At 35.9% G+C, this 18,340-nt stretch overlaps 6 protein-coding genes across 6 annotated transcripts; 1 reads left to right on the top strand and 5 right to left on the bottom strand.

Moving 5' to 3' along the window:
* Positions 1–800: 800 nt before the first annotated feature.
* EV154DRAFT_12339 (uncharacterized protein) lies at positions 801–1,429 on the top strand. Its single transcript, XM_051593963.1, has 3 exons — positions 801–1,165; positions 1,248–1,362; positions 1,423–1,429. The coding sequence occupies exons 1-2, from the start codon at positions 991–993 to the stop codon at positions 1,322–1,324; spliced, it is 252 nt and encodes an 83-aa protein (XP_051454007.1). The 5' UTR covers positions 801–990; the 3' UTR covers positions 1,325–1,362; positions 1,423–1,429.
* Positions 1,430–1,474: 45 nt separating this feature from the next.
* On the bottom strand, positions 1,475–2,625 carry EV154DRAFT_427073 (uncharacterized protein; the record flags this gene model as incomplete). Its single annotated transcript, XM_051596336.1, has 2 exons — positions 1,475–2,457; positions 2,526–2,625. Coding segments are annotated over 2 exons (1,083 nt in total), but the record flags the coding sequence as incomplete, so codon positions are not given.
* Positions 2,626–3,829: 1,204 nt separating this feature from the next.
* On the bottom strand, positions 3,830–4,655 carry EV154DRAFT_554495 (uncharacterized protein; the record flags this gene model as incomplete). Its single annotated transcript, XM_051605197.1, has 3 exons — positions 4,537–4,655; positions 4,286–4,444; positions 3,830–4,254 (listed from the first exon to the last, which is right to left on the bottom strand). The coding sequence occupies exons 2-3, from the start codon at positions 4,341–4,343 to the stop codon at positions 3,830–3,832; spliced, it is 483 nt and encodes a 160-aa protein (XP_051454005.1). The 5' UTR covers positions 4,344–4,444; positions 4,537–4,655.
* A 4,933-nt stretch (positions 4,656–9,588) lies between these two features.
* On the bottom strand, positions 9,589–10,195 carry EV154DRAFT_12277 (uncharacterized protein). Its single transcript, XM_051593959.1, has 2 exons — positions 10,090–10,195; positions 9,589–10,026 (listed from the first exon to the last, which is right to left on the bottom strand). Exons 1-2 carry the CDS (start codon positions 10,108–10,110, stop codon positions 9,727–9,729), a joined length of 321 nt encoding a protein of 106 aa, XP_051454004.1. The 5' UTR covers positions 10,111–10,195; the 3' UTR covers positions 9,589–9,726.
* Positions 10,196–10,281: 86 nt separating this feature from the next.
* On the bottom strand, positions 10,282–10,969 carry EV154DRAFT_427101 (uncharacterized protein; the record flags this gene model as incomplete). Its single annotated transcript, XM_051596339.1, has 3 exons — positions 10,282–10,585; positions 10,653–10,775; positions 10,830–10,969. Coding segments are annotated over 3 exons (567 nt in total), but the record flags the coding sequence as incomplete, so codon positions are not given.
* Positions 10,970–11,805: 836 nt separating this feature from the next.
* Positions 11,806–13,347, bottom strand: EV154DRAFT_520426 (uncharacterized protein). Its single transcript, XM_051602824.1, has 5 exons — positions 12,728–13,347; positions 12,441–12,670; positions 12,236–12,379; positions 12,015–12,182; positions 11,806–11,931 (listed from the first exon to the last, which is right to left on the bottom strand). Exons 1-5 carry the CDS (start codon positions 12,906–12,908, stop codon positions 11,839–11,841), a joined length of 816 nt encoding a protein of 271 aa, XP_051454002.1. The 5' UTR covers positions 12,909–13,347; the 3' UTR covers positions 11,806–11,838.
* Between the last annotated feature and the right edge of the window lie 4,993 nt (positions 13,348–18,340).

Here is an 18,340-nt window from a genome sequence, read left to right as displayed (position 1 = left end):
TCATCGATGAAAGTGCTTTTGATATTAACATGAGGCCACCTACTGCAAGATCGGTTAGAGGAACACCGGCTGTTGTTGTCACGCCTTCTACTAAGGCTATTAGCCATACTATTCTTGGTGCTGTTTCTGCATTGGGAACAATAAACATTGAGATACGAGTTCCAGTACCACCAAAAAAAGTAAAAGTAGTAGGTAGCCGTAAAAGAAAATCAACTGCTGTAAAGAAGCCTTCTTTTGGAGGAACTAATTCCGGTCATTACCTTAATTTTATTAAGAAAACTCTCGATCAAATGGATAAATATCCTGAGATGAAAGGATTTTATCCCATTATGGATAACTCTCCTATTCATGATAAGAAAGACTGTGATATTGACAATATTATTGAATCTAGAGGCTATAAATGCGTTTATCTTCCTCCTTATTCCCCAGAACTTAACCCCATTGAGCAGTTCTGGGCAGTAGTTAAGAGTAAAGTTAGAAGAAGCCAGTTTGGGAACACTGAGGATCTTAAGACCAGGATCAGTGAAGCATGTAATGAAATTCCTTTCAAACATCTTCCAGGTTTTGTTAAACATTCATTCGATACTTTTGAAAGATGTTTGAACGAGGAACATATATAAAAATATTTTAATAAAACGTAATTTGAAAAAATAAAAACGCTAATTGGGATCTAGCAAACCCGTAAAGTGGGAATAAAAAACCGCAAATTGGCCAATGAAAAACCCGCAAATTGGTACCGTGAGCACTGTATACACAACAATTAAATGGAAGTCGAGTATTTTGGACACGTACAATTGTTTTCAAAATGTATTGGTACTATCCACATTTGCATGAGTAGAAAACCGCTTTTTTTTTTGCAGGACGTAAATGTAACCAATGGTTAGGAAATCCTCTCAAAAAAATAAAATCAAAAGGTATAAAAGAAGTCTTCAATTAACCGTTTATTTTTTTCGATATCGACATTAAACTGATTAAAAAAATTATTAAACTATGAAATACTCATTAGCACTTTTGACTCTTGTGTGCTTCCTCTTCCAATTTGTGTTTGTCACTGCTGCTGCTTTCAATCGTAGACAAGACGATCCTGATGATGCCAACAAGCAAGGTATGGGTGGCGGCTTTGGTGGTGGAAACGGTGGTGGAAACAGTGGTGGAAACGGTGGAGGTAATGGTGGAGCTCAAACACAATTTGGGAGTCCACTTTAACCCAGAAATAATCGAAATTGAGTACCAACCTGAATATCCAGTGTCAACAACAGAGTCTTTTTCTGCTGCAGTAGGATATGAAAGTGAAGAAGAAGAAGATGACGCGATACATCATTGACTAAATAGAGTCATTACAATTACAAATTTGTAGCTAAGGTAATACATCCATATCTACAGTTACTATTAATGAGAACTTGATAACGAAAGTTTTCTCAGCACGGTCTCTAATGAACAACCTAGTTTCTTTATATGTAACAGCTTTTATTTTTCATTTTTTTGTTCGGTAATAGGAACGTTTCATGGATGCAACATTGGAATAGGTAGTAAACAATCCCTGACTTTTCCCTTGCTGGTATACAGCTTTCCAAGAAGTCTGATCTCCATTGAGCTTTTGAATACAATTTTCCACAAAGTCCCAGTTAGCGTCAGTTTTTTGGAGCTGTGTCTGTAAATGAGGAGGAGGGGAGGCAGCAGAAGTGGATGGCTCAGTGTGGTCAGGGTGGTCAGTGTGGGAAGTGTGGGAAGTAGTGGATGGTGATGGTGATGGTGATAACTCAGGGTAAGAATCAGCGGCAATACAAGGTTGTTTGAACTTTTCTTGGTATGAACCGACTAATAAAAGTGTGTTTTTTAGACATGATATAGCCTCATTTTTGTCATGGTCGTTTTCTTGAAGGCGTAGTATTTTTTCCAGCCGAGTCTTCGTTTCATTGCAAAAGGACAAAACATCGTCAGTGATGTGATCATGATCCAAAATGGTAGTTCCAACATGATGCTGAGCCAGACGGTATAAGAGCTGCATCGTTTGATCAGAATTATATGGTGAGCGAAGGAGGGATAAATCTTGTCGTACCAAGAATAAACATACACTGGCAAATGGGATCAAAGGCTGCTGCAGGTTTTCTTCTAAACCGTTTCGGTCAACTATAAAGCAAGCTTGTGCCCAAGGATGGCAGGGATAGTGGATAAGCAATGGATGAGATTTGCGCTTTCTGATTCGGTTCAATACTTCAAATTTAATGGAGGAGACGGGGAAAATCAAAACGATTGGTAGAACACCATATTGCTTCTCAAGAGAAAGGCAGTAGCCAAGAAGACGTCGCATAAAATTATCGTCAACCACGTGTTGTACTTCGATGAGGACAGGAGGCAAGGAACTATCGTTTTCATCACAGGTAAAGAGAACATCAGATCTTGTCCCATTGATCCATTCAGGTGGATTGGCTTTGTACTTGTCTTTAGCTCTGGTTCCTACCAAATGAGAATAAGAATAAGAATAAGAGTAATAAAAAACAGATAATTGCGTGTTAGATTCATACCAATTACATATTCGACGACTACATTGACAATTGGTTTTTCTTGTAAAACGAGCTTGGAAATCATGTCAGTGCCAGGACGGTGGCGCCAAGGAAGAACAATAGGAAATGTCTAGACCTCCGTATTCTTTTTATACATACCACTTACAGAAATTCTGACTAAGGCCAGGAAGCCAGTATAAATAACACTATTTACAGTGCACTCACAGCCATTCACAGCCCCAGAGTTTCCAAAAACTCAAGAACCCTGCCAAGGAGGTCGCCCTCCCATAGCAAAGACTAGCCGCAGCCGGGATATCACAATATATCTTTTTCAATTTAGCTTCTTTTCAAGAAACAAGAGTCACTACTAAACTAACCTTTTTATGTGATCGGTTACTTTCATACGATAAAAGAAGTATGTTAAGGAAAAAGAAAAGGAGAAGAAAAAAGTGTGTGAACCAGCTTTATTTATTGATAAACAAGCTTATGTCAGGATGATTTCATTTGTCTATTTTATCATCCATAATGTTTAAGCCTTTACTTAAAATAGAAACAGTTGCAAAAACCTCCCAAGCAAGTCAGAGCTTGGTAATTGTCTATCTGCATTCCAGTAGTAGCTTGTAATGACAGTAAAGCAGATTTTATGGAAAACAGAAAACGATAATCCAATGAGGTTTAGATGATATGGCATGTCAATCGACGTGTAGACCATCACGTTTGAAAAAATACGTTTGAAAAAATACGTTTGAAAAAATACGTTTGAAAAAAATACGGAGTTCTAGACATTTCCGGTGTCAAGTAGAAATAAAAATAGCGGTGACAAAACGAGAAGAAATAAAAAAAATTTGTCACCGGTGTCAAGATTTGTAACTACGAAGCGGTGACAGGCCTAATTCTGTCATTGTACAATAAAAACTTGCATTCAAAGTACCGGCTGTAAGTAATCTATTATAAACCTTTTACGGGTAATTCATTTATTTTATTTACAGTCAAATGGAATCTGTTTTTGACACAATAGACAAATTTGTCAAGGCACAAATATTATGGTACAAAGTGTGCCAAAGTTAAAGCGGAAGTTTATCTCGAGAAACTTGCAAATTACTGAAGAGAATACTGTTACAAGCATCGGATATTCTTGTAGTAAGTGTTTCCTTTTCCCAAAATTGTTTAATCCGATTTAGTTCAGGTGAATAAGGGGGAAGGTAAACACAGCCGTATTCACGGTTAACAATGTACCTTCCAACAAAAAAGCTGAAAAAGTCAATTGACTTAGGCTTTGCCTTTTTAAGAAGTGCATTGAATTTGAGATAAATTTTTACAAAAAGTTATTTTTTCTTCAAAATTGTTTTTGACTGTCCAGCAGTGACCCCGTTCTTGTATTGATACAACCAAGATAATGGCGATAAGCTTTTCCATAATAACCAAGTGGCTGTAAATGAGACAAAAGTCTTTATCACAGAAGCCACTAAACATATTAACGCTTCTGGTTCCGAAGTTGCTGCGGCTTTTGACTCATCACGCACTGTCATTGCTCTGCCTTTTTCTTTGGATTGTGTTGGAGGGAGTTCAAGATAAGACCGTATGTTTGGTATTTGTAGTCCAAGATGATTTTTTATTTGTACAATCAACGATCCTATCGTGTCATCTTCTTCTTCACTTTCATATCCTACTGCAGCAGAAAAAGACTCTGTTGTTGACACTGGATATTCAGGTTGGTACTCAATTTCGATTATTTCTGGGTTAAAGTGGACTCCCAAATTGTGTTTGAGCTCCACCATTACCTCCACCGTTTCCACCACTGTTTCCACCACCGTTTCCACCACCAAAGCCGCCACCCATACCTTGCTTGTTGGCATCATCAGGATCGTCTTGTCTACGATTGAAAGCAGCAGCAGTGACAAACACAAATTGGAAGAGGAAGCACACAAGAGTCAAAAGTGCTAATGAGTATTTCATAGTTTAATAATTTTTTTAATCAGTTTAATGTTGATATCGAAAAAAATAAACGGTTAATTGAAGACTTCTTTTATACCTTTTGATTTTATTTTTTTGAGAGGATTTTCTAATCATTGGTTACATTTACGTCCTGCAAAAAAAAAAAGCGGTTTTCTACTCATGCAAATGTGGATAGTACCAATACATTTTGAAAACGATTGTACGTGTCCAAAATACTCGACTTCCATTTAATTGTTGTGTATACAGTGCTCACGGTACCAATTTGCGGTTTTTTTATTCCCACTTTACGGGTTTGCTAGATCCCAATTATTTAAAAAGAAATTAACCAAAGATAGCAATTCACCAAGACTTAGTGATTGGTGCTCCACCAGTCTGTCAGAAAATCAAATCAACTATGCCGCATGCGATGCCTATGTATCATTGGAAATATTCAATTTTTTACAACATGTTACTCCAATTGGTACTCAAATTTTTGAAAATCCTAACCCAAATACCTTTGTGTCTGTTCATGTCAAAGGAAGCAAACCAGCTTGTGCTTTTGGTTGCACTACGGTGCCTACTGACACAATGCATAGTATGAAGAACAAAGCGGTAATTAAGATTTCAAAAATTGCTATTCCTGGTACCACGATGATTGACTCTTTCGACAACACCAACAACAAATCCCTGAGTGATTTTGGTGACACACCTTTTGAAGTTGTAATTGATTTAAATCATTACCAGCTTTTTATTGCTAGTGAAGATTGTTTTGAAAATACAAGTAATCATGCAAATCGCCCTGAAGAAACTTTGGATACCAGCTTTTATCTAATAAGTTCTTGACGTCACTGATAAAGTTAAGCAAGGTTGCTGAAACTTTCCGAATGCCCACAATAACCAATTAGGCCTAACCCTTAGAGATTAGGGTACCTGAACAAGTCTAATTTAGAGAAAAGATTGATTTAATTCTTTAGTACTCATAAACTACCAATCAATTGGAGAGCACAGGACAACATAGTTTCTGACGTAATAAAAAGCGTTGTCCTATAGCCAATAATTTTGACATGGCCGGTATTTCTCATATTATCCTTACCTAGATTCCCAAGTTATTTAATAACCCATCGATTTAGAAAATGATATTTAATCTAAAGCATATATCGATGTGGACAAAGTACTTAACAAAAAGCTGCTAAAAAAACATGACTGAAAAGATGAGAAGCAGTGGAAAATGAAATGTGAGCTGCTGCATACAAATCAAGATATGACCATTTTAAACGCTCTTTTTTTTATCCGTCCTGCTGGCATATACAGAATTTGTACCTTGTTTCTGGACTTTCTCTATTTTTTATTGGGCACACTATATCCAGAACACTCCTGTTATAAAAACCGAGTAATTATTACTTTTAACGGAGGAAAAAAAATTAATAAACAGAATGGAATCTGTGTTAAAGAGTTATAAAACATGTAGGATGTTTCTTATGGTAATCCTAAAAGACATGGTTGAGGGAAAAAGTTGGGGATAAAGTTTTTTTTAATTGATAGTTTAACTGATTCTGTTTCGAATTCCTTACACAACCGTCAAGAACCTTTAAAAAGCTTAAATCCCAAAGATGCTCGAAAGTGATCTCCCAGCACGAGAGCAAGGCTTTTGCAGGGTATGTTAAAGAAACTTGACAATTATTTGTTGCTTACAAGCAGAGTACACGCTCCACCATCTAAATACTCGTATGTTCCATTACTTGAACGAGATTCAAAAAGCACTATCTAGGAGCACTCAAAATAATATAAAAAAGGAAAATCACATTAGAACTATTTTTTTAGAAGACCCATCTTTGTATGAGTTATGGACCCTTTATTCTTTTTTATTATGGATTATCACACTACCAAGATTGAATATTGATTGGTGTTTTTTTTTGTAGATTACATGCTAGTTTCAATATTTCATGATTATAGCGAACTTTATTAAATCCATGATCAGTCGTCTTCAGCACTATAAGTAAACCAGCTGAATCTAATCCGGGCAAAAAAGACCTGTGGTGTCATTTCTGTGGGAAGGCAATAACATGTTGGAAACCTTTCTTTTCACAAGTTCACTGTTTTTTTGTCCTCCGACCTTTCCAGTTAGGCTGTTTAGCAACGAAACAAAAATAAGGATATTCTTTATGGTGAATTATGAAGTAGAAAGTCTTGGTAATAATTTGTATAATTTTTTTTTACGTTGATTATAAGGAATAAAACGTCAAGAAGTATAGAAAATTTAATGATAGATTGGCTGATATTGAGATTTTTTACTACGTCTATCCAGAACTCAACCTGTTATAGTGACATTGTCAAAGCCCTCACCTGTACCATTTATATCCAGTGTATTTCTAGATAAATAGCATAAATTTTGAAACTATTGCCAGTTTGATAAAATCTCTCTTGAGTTTTTTGTACTCAAGCATACGCCGATTTTAAAACATTTGAACGAACCTTGATCTTACCCTTTGAATCCTTAAATGATAGTCTAGAAAAATTAAGAGATACCAAGAAGACTGTAAATACTTTGACATCTCTGTATCAAGTTGACAGACTATTGTTAGTAAATGAGCAAGACTATTCTGTGCTATCAATATTTACCTTGAGTATCTCCATCAATATCGCTTAATCCATCATAAATTTCCTGATTTTAAAGATCGTGTTCTTGAAATGGTGTTGATGACCGTGAGCAAACAGAGACATAGACACATGTTGCTAGGGAAGGAGTACGCAAATTATTGCTCATGGAGTTCAAAATTTTTACTCGTTTCCTGACCCTCTGATGAAGGAGACTTTCTGGCGTAACCAATTATTTCCTTTACTTAATTTTGTGAGCTTTTCAAGGTCTGTTAATAATTGGGCAAATATTCACAAATTGAGGTCAGAAGGGAATCTACAAAAAAAAAAAAAAAAAAAAACCAACGTTCAAGTTTAGCTTGGTGGTATACTACCATCATGAATGTATTTCATAACTGTAAGTTCTCTTCTGCAATTTGAACTTGTTTGGAATGGAGAGAAAAAAACCAGCAATGGGAAAAGAGAAATGATACTATACCACTTTATTTCAATATATCAAGATATAATTGAAAGAAAAAAAAAAAAAAAAAAAAACTTGAAAAACTGTTTGGACGGTGGCCTAGAATCAACAATTTCATCAGTCATATTATTGATATATTAAAATAAAGTGCTACGTGGGTTTTAGCAGTATTGCTTCTCTTTTCTTTGAACTAAGGGTGTCAACGACGTAAGGACACTTTTAGTCATGATTCATTATTTGTGCAGGAGAAGGGATGATAAATAAATGTGAAACACATATGTCGTGAATATTCTTAGGCTTTTCAACATGGATATCCACGCACTCTGATGCATTTGTAGGAGTTGACCCAAATGCTTATCTCAAAAGTTGCTGTAAACATAGACTAATGACACGGGGAAGACAGAAGAGAGTGTGCTCTTTTCCTTTTTTTTAATAAAACATGTCGGTTTCCAGTAATTAAACACCCACTATTAAATTTTTTAGTTCATCATCACAAAAATTAAAAGCAAGCTTGGATCGGATATCATAACCATCAACAACTCCCAAAAACAAGGCGACTAAATGTTCTACAGTGTACCCCTCACTAGGTGCTTCGTGTCTAATGACCACTGACATATATTCTCAATCAAAATTAATGGAATGATGAGCTGCTAAACCTATATAATCTTGACCACTGGCAAATGTCCTTATGTTTGTTGATGATTCTTCCTGGTCACACAAAATTGGTTTAGACTTGATTTTTTTCTCTGTAAACCTTTTCGTGGTAAATGCTTTTACGATTTCATTGGATCGTAATTCATCATTGACGCATTAATTGTTCTTTGAAATGTGACGATAGATTCTGTTGTAAACTGCATTAAATGATGATCTTTGTCAAATAATGAAGTTTATGAATTTTAATCTGTCAGCAGGCTTTTCACAAGGGAAAAATTGAGATAGTCAATGATGCTGAACAAGACTAATTTAATACAGTTATGTAAATACGTAAATATTTCACGGGTAGAAGTATTTAGAAAGTGAGTTAGCTGAAGTCTTAAGCGCTTAAATAGCTTCTAATTGGGGAGATGTTAGATTTTTTGAACTCATAATGTTTGTGGCATTCATACACACCATCAAACTTGCACATATAAAAAGTCCTTATACCATTATTTTTAACCGTTATCAATACCCATATTAATAAACATAGTCAATGATTTCATATGCTTGCCGTTAGAAGATCAGAATTTGGGAAGTTAGTAATACTAGTTCAAAGGTCAAGATAAACACTCCTTCAACCTTCTACTTCTTATCTGGGATCTCGTTTCGCAATTGCCGTCATAACAGAAGAGATTAAAACAGTGACTATACAAACTTTTTTTCATACTGTTGGAATGATGCATAACAGGAATCCTGATATAGAAATTACCACTGTATATTGTTACCACATCAACTATATTATTATTTCTCATGGTAGTTTTCAAATAGGTTTTTCGCTCGCACCAGTCATTACGCGTTCAGAATTATTCTAGTTTGCAAAAAGAAAAAACTGGCCTAAACCATGTTATATCAAGAATAGAGGATAATCATACAATGCCACATAAACTTTGACAGTTCATATATATATATATATAAAGAATCGAGTTGATTCCAGATTACTTCAGCCTTTGTGGTAAAATTATTACATTGTCTACTCTTCGGTTTACTACTTTGCAACATGATTACACTAAACTAATGCTGATTTTATTATTATACTTTATAACGATATGAAAAAAAAAAAATTTAAAAAAAAGAAAAAAAAAAAACGATATCTCCATTATAGAAACTATAAGTTATGACTTGAATGCAATTTAAAACAACTACCGAAGGCTAAGGTGCGACTTCTGTAATTTCTTCCCAAGTACTGTTGCAGCCAATAATAATGTGACTTGTTGTTACACAGGATAGGATCTTTCCTATAAATACGCTTGCTTTTTTTCATTTTTTAATAAAGATTCTTTAGTTTTGTCTTCACCTAAATTTGGGATTTATCTTGTAATTGATACTAGTAGTATTTCCTCCGCTTTTTGTTGCTGTTTGTTGTCTATTGTAAATTATACAATCACATCATCTTCTTACATAAACCCGTCGTAAACTCTTTTATCTTTGACATCTAAGAACTATATTCTCTTCTCATCTCTCACTGTATTATTATCGATTTGCATTTAATTGTCTTATCCATATATTTTATCGTCTAAGATCACTACAGAAATACTCTTAATAAATAATAAAACTAAGTTGACAACTAAAAGTCTGGTGCTCACTATCACAATTGTTATATAATAATAATTGTCCCTTGAATTTACCCGTGGCTTCTTTAATATTCCTTTTGACACGAAGTTCCCTTTCTATAACCTCGAGATCTTGAGATCCATCTGACGAATCAGATTCTTGTGACGAAATCGACGAATCTTCTTTACAAGAGATGTTAGAAACAGAATTAGCAAATACTCTATCATCTTCCTTTGCAGCATCACAGATGATTCTCAATTTTTCAAAGTTTTCAATCACCATTCTCTGTAAGAGATAGAGGGAAATATGTGTTAGATGACATGTTTTGAATACAACTCGAGAACTTACAATGAGCGAGATAACCGTCATTAAATATTCAGCAATTGAATAACTATCACGAGCATCTGTTGGGATTCGAACTTCCTTTAAGATAACATGAACAGTTATGCCAGCGATTATTTTTGCAGCTTTAATTTTTGCATTTTCTGAAACGATTTGATCAAAAATGACATTTTATAATTTTCCCAAGTATGTGCTTATTCAAAAGCGAAATGCCCTTAACTTCAGTCTATTAAACTGACAAGAGATGGAGGTAAGATGCTGTATTTCAGAACTATACGGCAGTAATGTCGTCCAATACTCCAAAGATTTTTCACGCAAATAATGAGCCTTTCTTCCATCTTTGCCCGATTCTTTGTCAGTACTTTTATCTTCACAAAAGAAACTATCAGTCATTTCATTATTCATATGTGAAAAAATAAAATCAAGTTTGACGTCTTTTGTAGATTCGGGAAGAGCTTGCTGTTCTTTCAGTCTTTTTATTATTGTTGAATGGCATTCGGATCTATAAATAGTAGTATAGATATTTAGAAGATTGGCTTCGTAGTGCATGATTTTTTTATAAAACATACCGTTTTGTTGTATATTCTGTTCTAGATGTGAAAATAAAATCAAACAGATCTCCATAAACATTTATTCGGTACCAATCTTCATGATGATCTCTTGTTAATAAGTCTCTATAGATCGAGTTACAACTGAAAAAAACATTAGTATTTAATTTTAGCTAGATGTTTAGTTAAAACGCGCACAGTTTATGTATTGCAAGACGAATGTAAGGTAACTCTGAAACCTCGTTAAAAGGATCAATGTTTGTCACCGCATCATTAAGCTCTTTCAATGTTTTGCAATTACTTATAATAGTCAACATGTCATATTCTTGATTCAACAACGTTGTATCCAAAACAAGGCCATAATGAACTAATATTTTTTCCGTTATATTTTTTAAACGTTTTGGAATAACATTCCACTTCGTCAGATCAAGAACATTATTTTCGCCACTATAGAATCGATCAATTAATTAACAACTTTCTTTGATGTGACGATGTTAAATACATACTAGTACAAATTCAGCTTTCCAAGTTTTTCCTCAAAGGATGGGTCTTTAAAATCAGAAGGCTTTAAGTATTTTCGTCGTTTATTACTGCTTGGGATTTGAGGTACAGCTGTTGAACTGGCATGGAACACCGTGACCGCATAGCGAGAAACGCCCTTCATACTTGGAAAACGATACTATAAAAAAAAATAAGTCAGATCATATTATTTAAAGTCTAACAAATTATAACTTTTACCTCGGCAGAAGGGCGAATCTGGCAAGCTAAGTCATACATGATGTCCAAGGGGAGGTCCTTAGTAGCACTATTGTTCAATACATGTTCAATAGATGCCAATGCATACTTGAACCTAAATTTGGAAATATTAGCATTGACGAATTATAGATGTAGTTGGTTTTCTTATTTACCCCTCGCCCTTGTCAATATCAAACAAGCAGGCAGGAATACCGTGTCTAGCACAGCCGGCGGCAAATACACCATTGGCATCAATGGCTCTACTCTTCACAGCCTTATCTTCAGCTGCATGAAGCTTCTCAGGCTCAACAACACCGTCAACACCAGCATCAGCCTTAGCCTTAACTTTACCCTTTGATTTGGATTTAGCCTTAGCCTTAGCCTTAGCCTTAGCCTTAGCCTTAGCCTTAGCCTTAGCCTTAACCTTAGCCTTAGCCTTAGCCTTAACCTTAGCCTTAGCCTTCGTCTTAGCTCAAGCACCGGCGCCAGCGCCAGCGCCAGCACCATCATCCCTATCATCACCATCTTTACCATCACCATCACCGACATACTGGAGTTCAGCATTCTAGAGTAATTTAAACATTTCAAAAAAAACAGATTAATTATATTCATCAAATATTCATCAAGAAAATAAAAACAAGATCTTACACAATCACTGACAGGGCAATCATCCTTCAGGAACTTCTCCACATCCTTCGCTTTACCCCAAAGCTCGTCAACTTGATCCACCAAAAAAGACTCAGGTGAGTTATGAGCACAATTATGGCGCTTCTGGGAAAAGTTTCCATCCATTATTATCATTGTTCGCTCGGAACCCTAAATCATAGGATTAAAAATTGATATGTGGTGCCGTTTTATAATAATCTTACTAAACAAACAACGCAGGAAGGTGCCAACGTGATCCCATCCAAAGACTGTGCGAACTCCTCCTCAAGTGTTCTCTCGATAGACAGCAATAATCTACAGTAAATGAGATAACACCTGTTCAACACATCTTGACCAAGTGACAGCAACTGTAAAAACATGTGTGTAAGCAATCAAATAATGTAAATACAGTCCATGAATTAGTCTTACCTCCTCACCAGAGTCACTAGCGGCTCTTCTTGAATTCTGCAAATTCATCCACTCGACCCAGGACGTGACTGAATCCTGGCCGATTACCTTACGGTCGTGAATGGCTTGCAAGAAACCAAAGTGTACAGCACACTTTGGTTGTCTAATGCTGGCAGGCATGAATTGCAAGAGCATTAAAGTTTTCCAAAGAGGCTTGCAATCGCACTCTTGGAATTTCACCTTGACATGGCCTACATTAAGATGTTTCTTAGTAAAAGTACACTTTCAAATCGGTCAGAAAAACTTACGGTGAAAGAAGTATAATTTCACTTCCCGAAATTTCACTTCGTGGTGTTCGCAAAGAACAGCAGGTGCCTCAACCTCAACAGCTTCAGCTTTGGGGAATCCTCCCTGCATCGACTCAAAAAAGGCAGCCTTAACACCTTCAAGGTTCTCCTCCCAGTCATTGGCCAGTTGCGTAGGCTTCATCTGACGCTTCTCCCGAGCAGCCTTTTTGGCAGCTTTTTCTTTTGCTGCAGCCTCCTTCTCATTGGCAAGAATTTCTTCCTCTGTCAACACAGGCCCATCGTAACAATTGTTGTCATTTAAGTCGAAGTAGTTGTCCCAATCGTTAAGAGCATCTTGTTGAGGCAAAGCCTCATTTTGTTGCGACAAATCCTCAACGGGATTTTGGCGAGGCTTCTTGGGAGCCCGTGATTCGAAATTAGAAAAGTCCAACTCATCCAGTTCGAATTTATTGTAATCAACAACAGGAACAAAGTCGCACTAATTAATAAACTCGTCCTCATCTTCAGGCTCAAACAAACTGGATGTGAACTTGAAAGGTTTTTGCGTGTTGTCTGGCATTTGGTAAGAAAATAATTAAATTTGTTAAAAGAAACAGCAAATGAAAATGAATAATTAAAAGAAACCGCAGTATAAAAATTTTGGCGCGAGAGACATGTCTGGGGGGACAATCACTCGGAAAATTGAGTCACCGGATCAACCGGACCAACCGACGTAGCCAGACTGGCTTGTTGGTATTTATTTGATAAGTCATACCTTTTAAACGAAATGATGTTAGTATCTGTAAAATTATATTTGTTTACCGTCGCCATACTTATGTGTATTATAAAAGGTACGTCTAAATGGCGGAAGCGGCTGAGCATCGATCGAGACTATGGAAGAAAAACCAATTAACCCAATGTTTTTTGCACCGTTTTGATCACGGTTAATGGTTGTTGATTTTGAGGAGATTCTTCTTGGGCACTTCGAGTTGTTGCAAACTACTGCCCCTTTGAGCCTTTTGATTTTGCCGTTTCTCCTGACAAGTTGCTTACTTGTGCAAGAAAAACATGAGCTGCATGTTACTGTTGACTTGTACTCGTCAACCGCCGCAAAACTGTCCAATTCTACACTTTTTAGTTGTGTTATAAAAGGGTCTAAGCTTCTTCTAGTATGACCCCTTATGTAAGTCGAAACACCAGACCAGTTTCCCAGAAATGATATGACGCTACGGTTTTTACCAGAGTTACCTAAAAATCGGAACAGTTTCTTCTTATGTGAGGAATGCAGATGCTGGTAATATCTTTTCAAACGAATACTCCTAGTAACTTGACGCTGGTTTAGATACGACGGTGTAAACTCCTTTTTGTTTTTAATTTTTCTTTGTCTCTGTATCATGTGCTCGGTGTCTAGAATAGCGCTATTTACTCGCTTTGCCGTCAGTTCAAAGGTCACTTCATTTTCGACATCATGGTCATAATTTTCCAGACTTTCCAGTGCGCTATACCTATTAATACTTTGAAACATAGAAGAAGATTTGGTTGCACTGATTGAAGCAGTTGTTACAACACCTGGATCTAAGCCTTGAATAATTGCTTGGCCTGATATGATGCTATTTTGTGATTTTTCAGAAAGACGTATACCAGCTGTTGACGTTGGTTCATTCTGATTATGTATCCCTTTGTTTAAGTGATACATTTCTGAGCTCTTGGTCTTAATTGATTTATTCAGAGAAAGAAGTTGACTGTATACTGCGTTACATTCCTTGCGGATATTCTTCAAGTTTCGATAGAGGTTTGAATCACAAGTCATTGTACCTAGCTTTTGGTTTTTTCTTAAGGTCTGGCCAAGATCCATTCTAGTATTTTCTATTTCACGAACGTTTTTACTCAGACGGACTTGCAATGCTTTTTCTTCTTTGATTTCTTTGTGAAGACGTTCGACCTTCAGTTTCCTATTTTCTGTATTACTATCCAAAGAGGTGAAACTACTTGTAGAAATAACGTGTGGCACTTCTTCCTTTTGCAAGTTTTTATACCCAAGAAAGTTTAAGCTGTACTTATGACAAAACTTAAATGAATACATTGGGGTTAGTTTTTGTTCCTGGATAATTCTTTCAACCATGTTTAAATTGAAAAAGTTTGAAAAAACCGCCCTCTTGTCCTCTATGGACTTGATTGTTGCCGAATTCGTAAACATATTTACACCATCGAGCTTAAAAATGCTGTACTCTTTAGCAAATAAAAGATATAAGGTCCTGGCATCAACATTGATAGACATCTTTTGCTTTTCTTCGACCTTTTTTGGAAACATTCGATTCTCCTTAAATCTTGTACCTGTCGGACCAACAAACTTGACCAGTGAGTTTCTGATTTTGCGCATCTGGAAAAATCTGAAAGCGTTTTTTTCATCTTTTTTACAACTTATTAGTCGTAACTCGTTGACTATTCTAGCAGAAGTGTCTAATACATGGGCGGGTATAGATTCTTGCTTATCGTAATAAAGTTGCTTTTTGATATAGGTTGCGTCTACATTTCCTTCGATGGAAGGGGACGTAATCAACATTGTGCATACTGCACACAAAGCTTTAATTTCTTTGGCTGATAGGTCTTTGACATCTTTATCATTGGTATCTGACTCAGTAACATTATCAATTATTACTAAATCTTCGTCATTCTCATTAAAATCTTCGGCGTCTTATTTGTGTAAAAATTATAAAAACGAAGCTTTTTAAAAACAATACGTATGACTGTATTCCATTAATTATTACCTTCAAATTCGTTGGAATTATCATCTTTATTTACAGGTGGTTCCAAATCTGAACGGCCCCTCTCACAAGAATTGAAAACACCGTCGATAAGTTTCTCCACAACATGTATTTTGTTCAGCTTTCCTGCGCTATATTTTGCAATCGCGTCAAACAAATCTATCATGACCCTTTTTTGGTGTCGCTTTTTAACTGTTTTGAGGGATTTTTGTGAATTTTGTTTCTGCTTCTTTGATGCATGTGGATGGTTCAGACGATGAGATTTCTTCGGACAAAGATGCAAGCGTAAAATAAGGGTAAGTGTGACCCTCAAATCAGAAACAAATCTTTGATAGGTCCACATGTTTAAAAAATTGGTGAAGAACTGTTTACACGCAGAAACTAAAGTTGGCGTGGTTATAAAGTCACAATAGTTTTCGCTTGATATTTTTCTTGATACGTAGTCAATCACCCTATATGACGAGTAAAATAAGTTAGGAATCACTTTTCTCAATAGAATAATTAAGCATATTTACTTACGGGTGTTTAAACTCGTGTGGTTTTTTTCTACCTACTGAACTGGAAAGTAATTTCCAAAAGCCTTTGAACGTAAATATATTACTTTGTTTCAAAAACGTTTCATCACTGTCATCTACAATCGCGATTTTCTCTTCGCCAGTTTCAATTTTAAGTGAGTGCAAATCAATGAATTGAAAATCAAAGAAGGTACGCTCTCTAGAAGGAAGAATATCACCTGATATAATGCCGTCAACCAAAATCTCCGTTGCTTTCGAAAGGCCCGAACAGCATTTATCACAGATCTCTTGCAGATCTTCGAGCTTTTTCAAAAAGATGCTATAGTCCAAGTCTTTATTAACTACTCGTTTTAGGCTTCTACTAACTGTTCTGTAATCAATATCTTCTAAATCTTGGTCGTCATTCTCATCGATTGCCGTATCTGTATCCTCAGGCGCACTATTTTGTATTGATGATTCTGAGTTTAACCCCATAATAAAGTCACTGATACATTTATCGATGCTGATTTTGCCATTTTGTTTGAGTCGATTGATTTTTTGTTGCACCCACAATGCTGACGTTGGCATATCTTCAAGCTTTACGGTCGGAAAGTGATTGTGTCTGATCAACTGCTCAACCTTTGTTTTTACAATACCAGCAGAGCCTGTTGGAAACTGTTTGGTTGATAAAGTTGATGAAAAATTTTGTATATTTTCAGATAAGGTTTTGTGCTTGTCAATTTTGAACTTGGACCATTTCTTTTGATATAATGTGTTCGTTTCTTCAACAAGCAGCCTTATTATTTCATCATCTATAACAGATGAGACACTTTGTCTCTTTGCTCTAGGTTTTTTCTCGTCTGTGGCTCGTTTTTTAGCTACAATATTCTTGGGAATTTCACTGGTGGGGGTGGTATCACCTGACATATCTTTGGGTCTGTTTTTGAGTTCCAATCCAAACCATTCAACAATACCAGTATACGAATTAATTGATTTTAACACACCAAAGTACGGTAAAGAGCGGTCTTGACGGTGCTTGTTGTTGGGATGAATTATTGCTGGTTTAGACCTACTTGAAAAGCAGTAGATTGTATACCCATAGACTTGACTAAAAGCGTAAAGCAATAACATATCTTTTGGAACAGCAGTAAGATTTGGATGCCTATCTGAATGCAACACAAAATTATTCTCAAATTTTCCCTTAAGAACCCCAACCAAGTATTGTATGGGTGAAGTAACCATCATTATGTTGATATTTTCGTCCATGTTTTTACGAACTACATGTATTTTATGTTTCTCCAGAAACTTGACAGTGCTCTTAATACTTTCATTAAAACTATGCGTATAGTTATTCATTGCATTAAGAATTATATCACGGAAACTGTTATCAATAGGCATGGTAGGAGAAGTAATGTTTATGTCAACATCTTGGCAAGAAAAACGAAGCAGCTGCTCATCTAGTTGCCCTAATCATAGACGCATTATGAAAAACAGAAAGTTATAGGTAAATGAAAATTTTATGTACCTTCTCTACCCTTTCTCTTGTCCAAGCGCTTTGTTACGGAGGATGCTTTAATTGTTTTAGGTCAGTCATCTATTGCTTTACTAGGAGCTAGTATCTACTTACGTTCTCCTGTGCTATTGTCGGATGGTGAATGTTTACGCTTCATTAACGAGAAGAGCACGAAAGAGAAACAATACATTGGCAACTTTGGGTTTTATCATTAAAAAAACCAGTCTCTATTATTCATTTTATTGGTTCATACGAATGAATCTTTCCATCAGTATCAGTATCATAACCAATCGTAAAATGTTATATTTATTATATTATTACGATGCCTTTGTACAAATTACCAGATATACACGTATAAAAATACGGGAAAACGTATGTGTGGTAAATCGCATATGGATTATATACAAAAAACAAATTCATATCTCGATATAGTTGATAACCGCATATAACTATTATCAAGCTCATAAGAAACTGCTAAATACGGTCAGTAATTTAGGGTTTCACTGTAAAAGAGCAACCCGGGTAGATGCGGACTATATGTCATTGGCATCATTAGGCAGCCAAGGGTAAATATACCAACTATATATTATGCGAATCATTTCATCAGTCAAAGCTACTGGCTAGACACCTTCATTTAATTACTCGAATACAACACCTCCAAAAAATGCTTCATCACCTTTTACGTGATCCGAATAAAGCGCAATTGTCATTCATATCCATAATCATCTTTTGGCTATCTCATTTTCTGGTAGGAGTGTTTCTAATACTGGAAATTTCTGTTTCTCTTCTTGCATTCAGAAAGCAGATATTCAGGTTCAATTGTATCATGATGAAGTACGTGAAGCTCGCGAAGTATCTTTTG

This window comes from Mucor mucedo (genome assembly GCF_025094135.1).
Source record: "Mucor mucedo strain NRRL 3635 chromosome Unknown EV154scaffold_102, whole genome shotgun sequence".
Classification (NCBI taxonomy): domain Eukaryota; kingdom Fungi; phylum Mucoromycota; class Mucoromycetes; order Mucorales; family Mucoraceae; genus Mucor; species Mucor mucedo.
Note: the sequence above shows the minus strand (reverse complement) of the source record. Positions and strands in the feature narration are given on the sequence as shown.

What these genes read in the sequence shown, in the direction of transcription:
- EV154DRAFT_12277 (XM_051593959.1), bottom strand. Translation starts at nt 10,110, where the DNA reads ATGACGGTTATCTCGCTCATT. An exon ending in TGACGGTTATCTCGCTCATT is followed by an intron (nt 10,027 to 10,089) that starts GTAAGTTCTCGA and finishes TATCTCTTACAG; the next exon opens with AGAATGGTGATTGAAAACTT.
- EV154DRAFT_12339 (XM_051593963.1), top strand. Translation starts at nt 991, where the DNA reads ATGAAATACTCATTAGCACTTTTGACTCTTGTGTGCTTCCTCTTCCAA. An exon ending in CAGTGGTGGAAACGGTGGAG is followed by an intron (nt 1,166 to 1,247) that starts GTAATGGTGGAG and finishes CTGAATATCCAG; the next exon opens with TGTCAACAACAGAGTCTTTT.
- EV154DRAFT_520426 (XM_051602824.1), bottom strand. Translation starts at nt 12,908, where the DNA reads ATGAAGCCTACGCAACTGGCCAATGACTGGGAGGAGAACCTTGAAGGT. An exon ending in CTAGTGACTCTGGTGAGGAG is followed by an intron (nt 12,380 to 12,440) that starts GTAAGACTAATT and finishes ATGTTTTTACAG; the next exon opens with TTGCTGTCACTTGGTCAAGA. An exon ending in CTTCCTGCGTTGTTTGTTTA is followed by an intron (nt 12,183 to 12,235) that starts GTAAGATTATTA and finishes CCTATGATTTAG; the next exon opens with GGTTCCGAGCGAACAATGAT.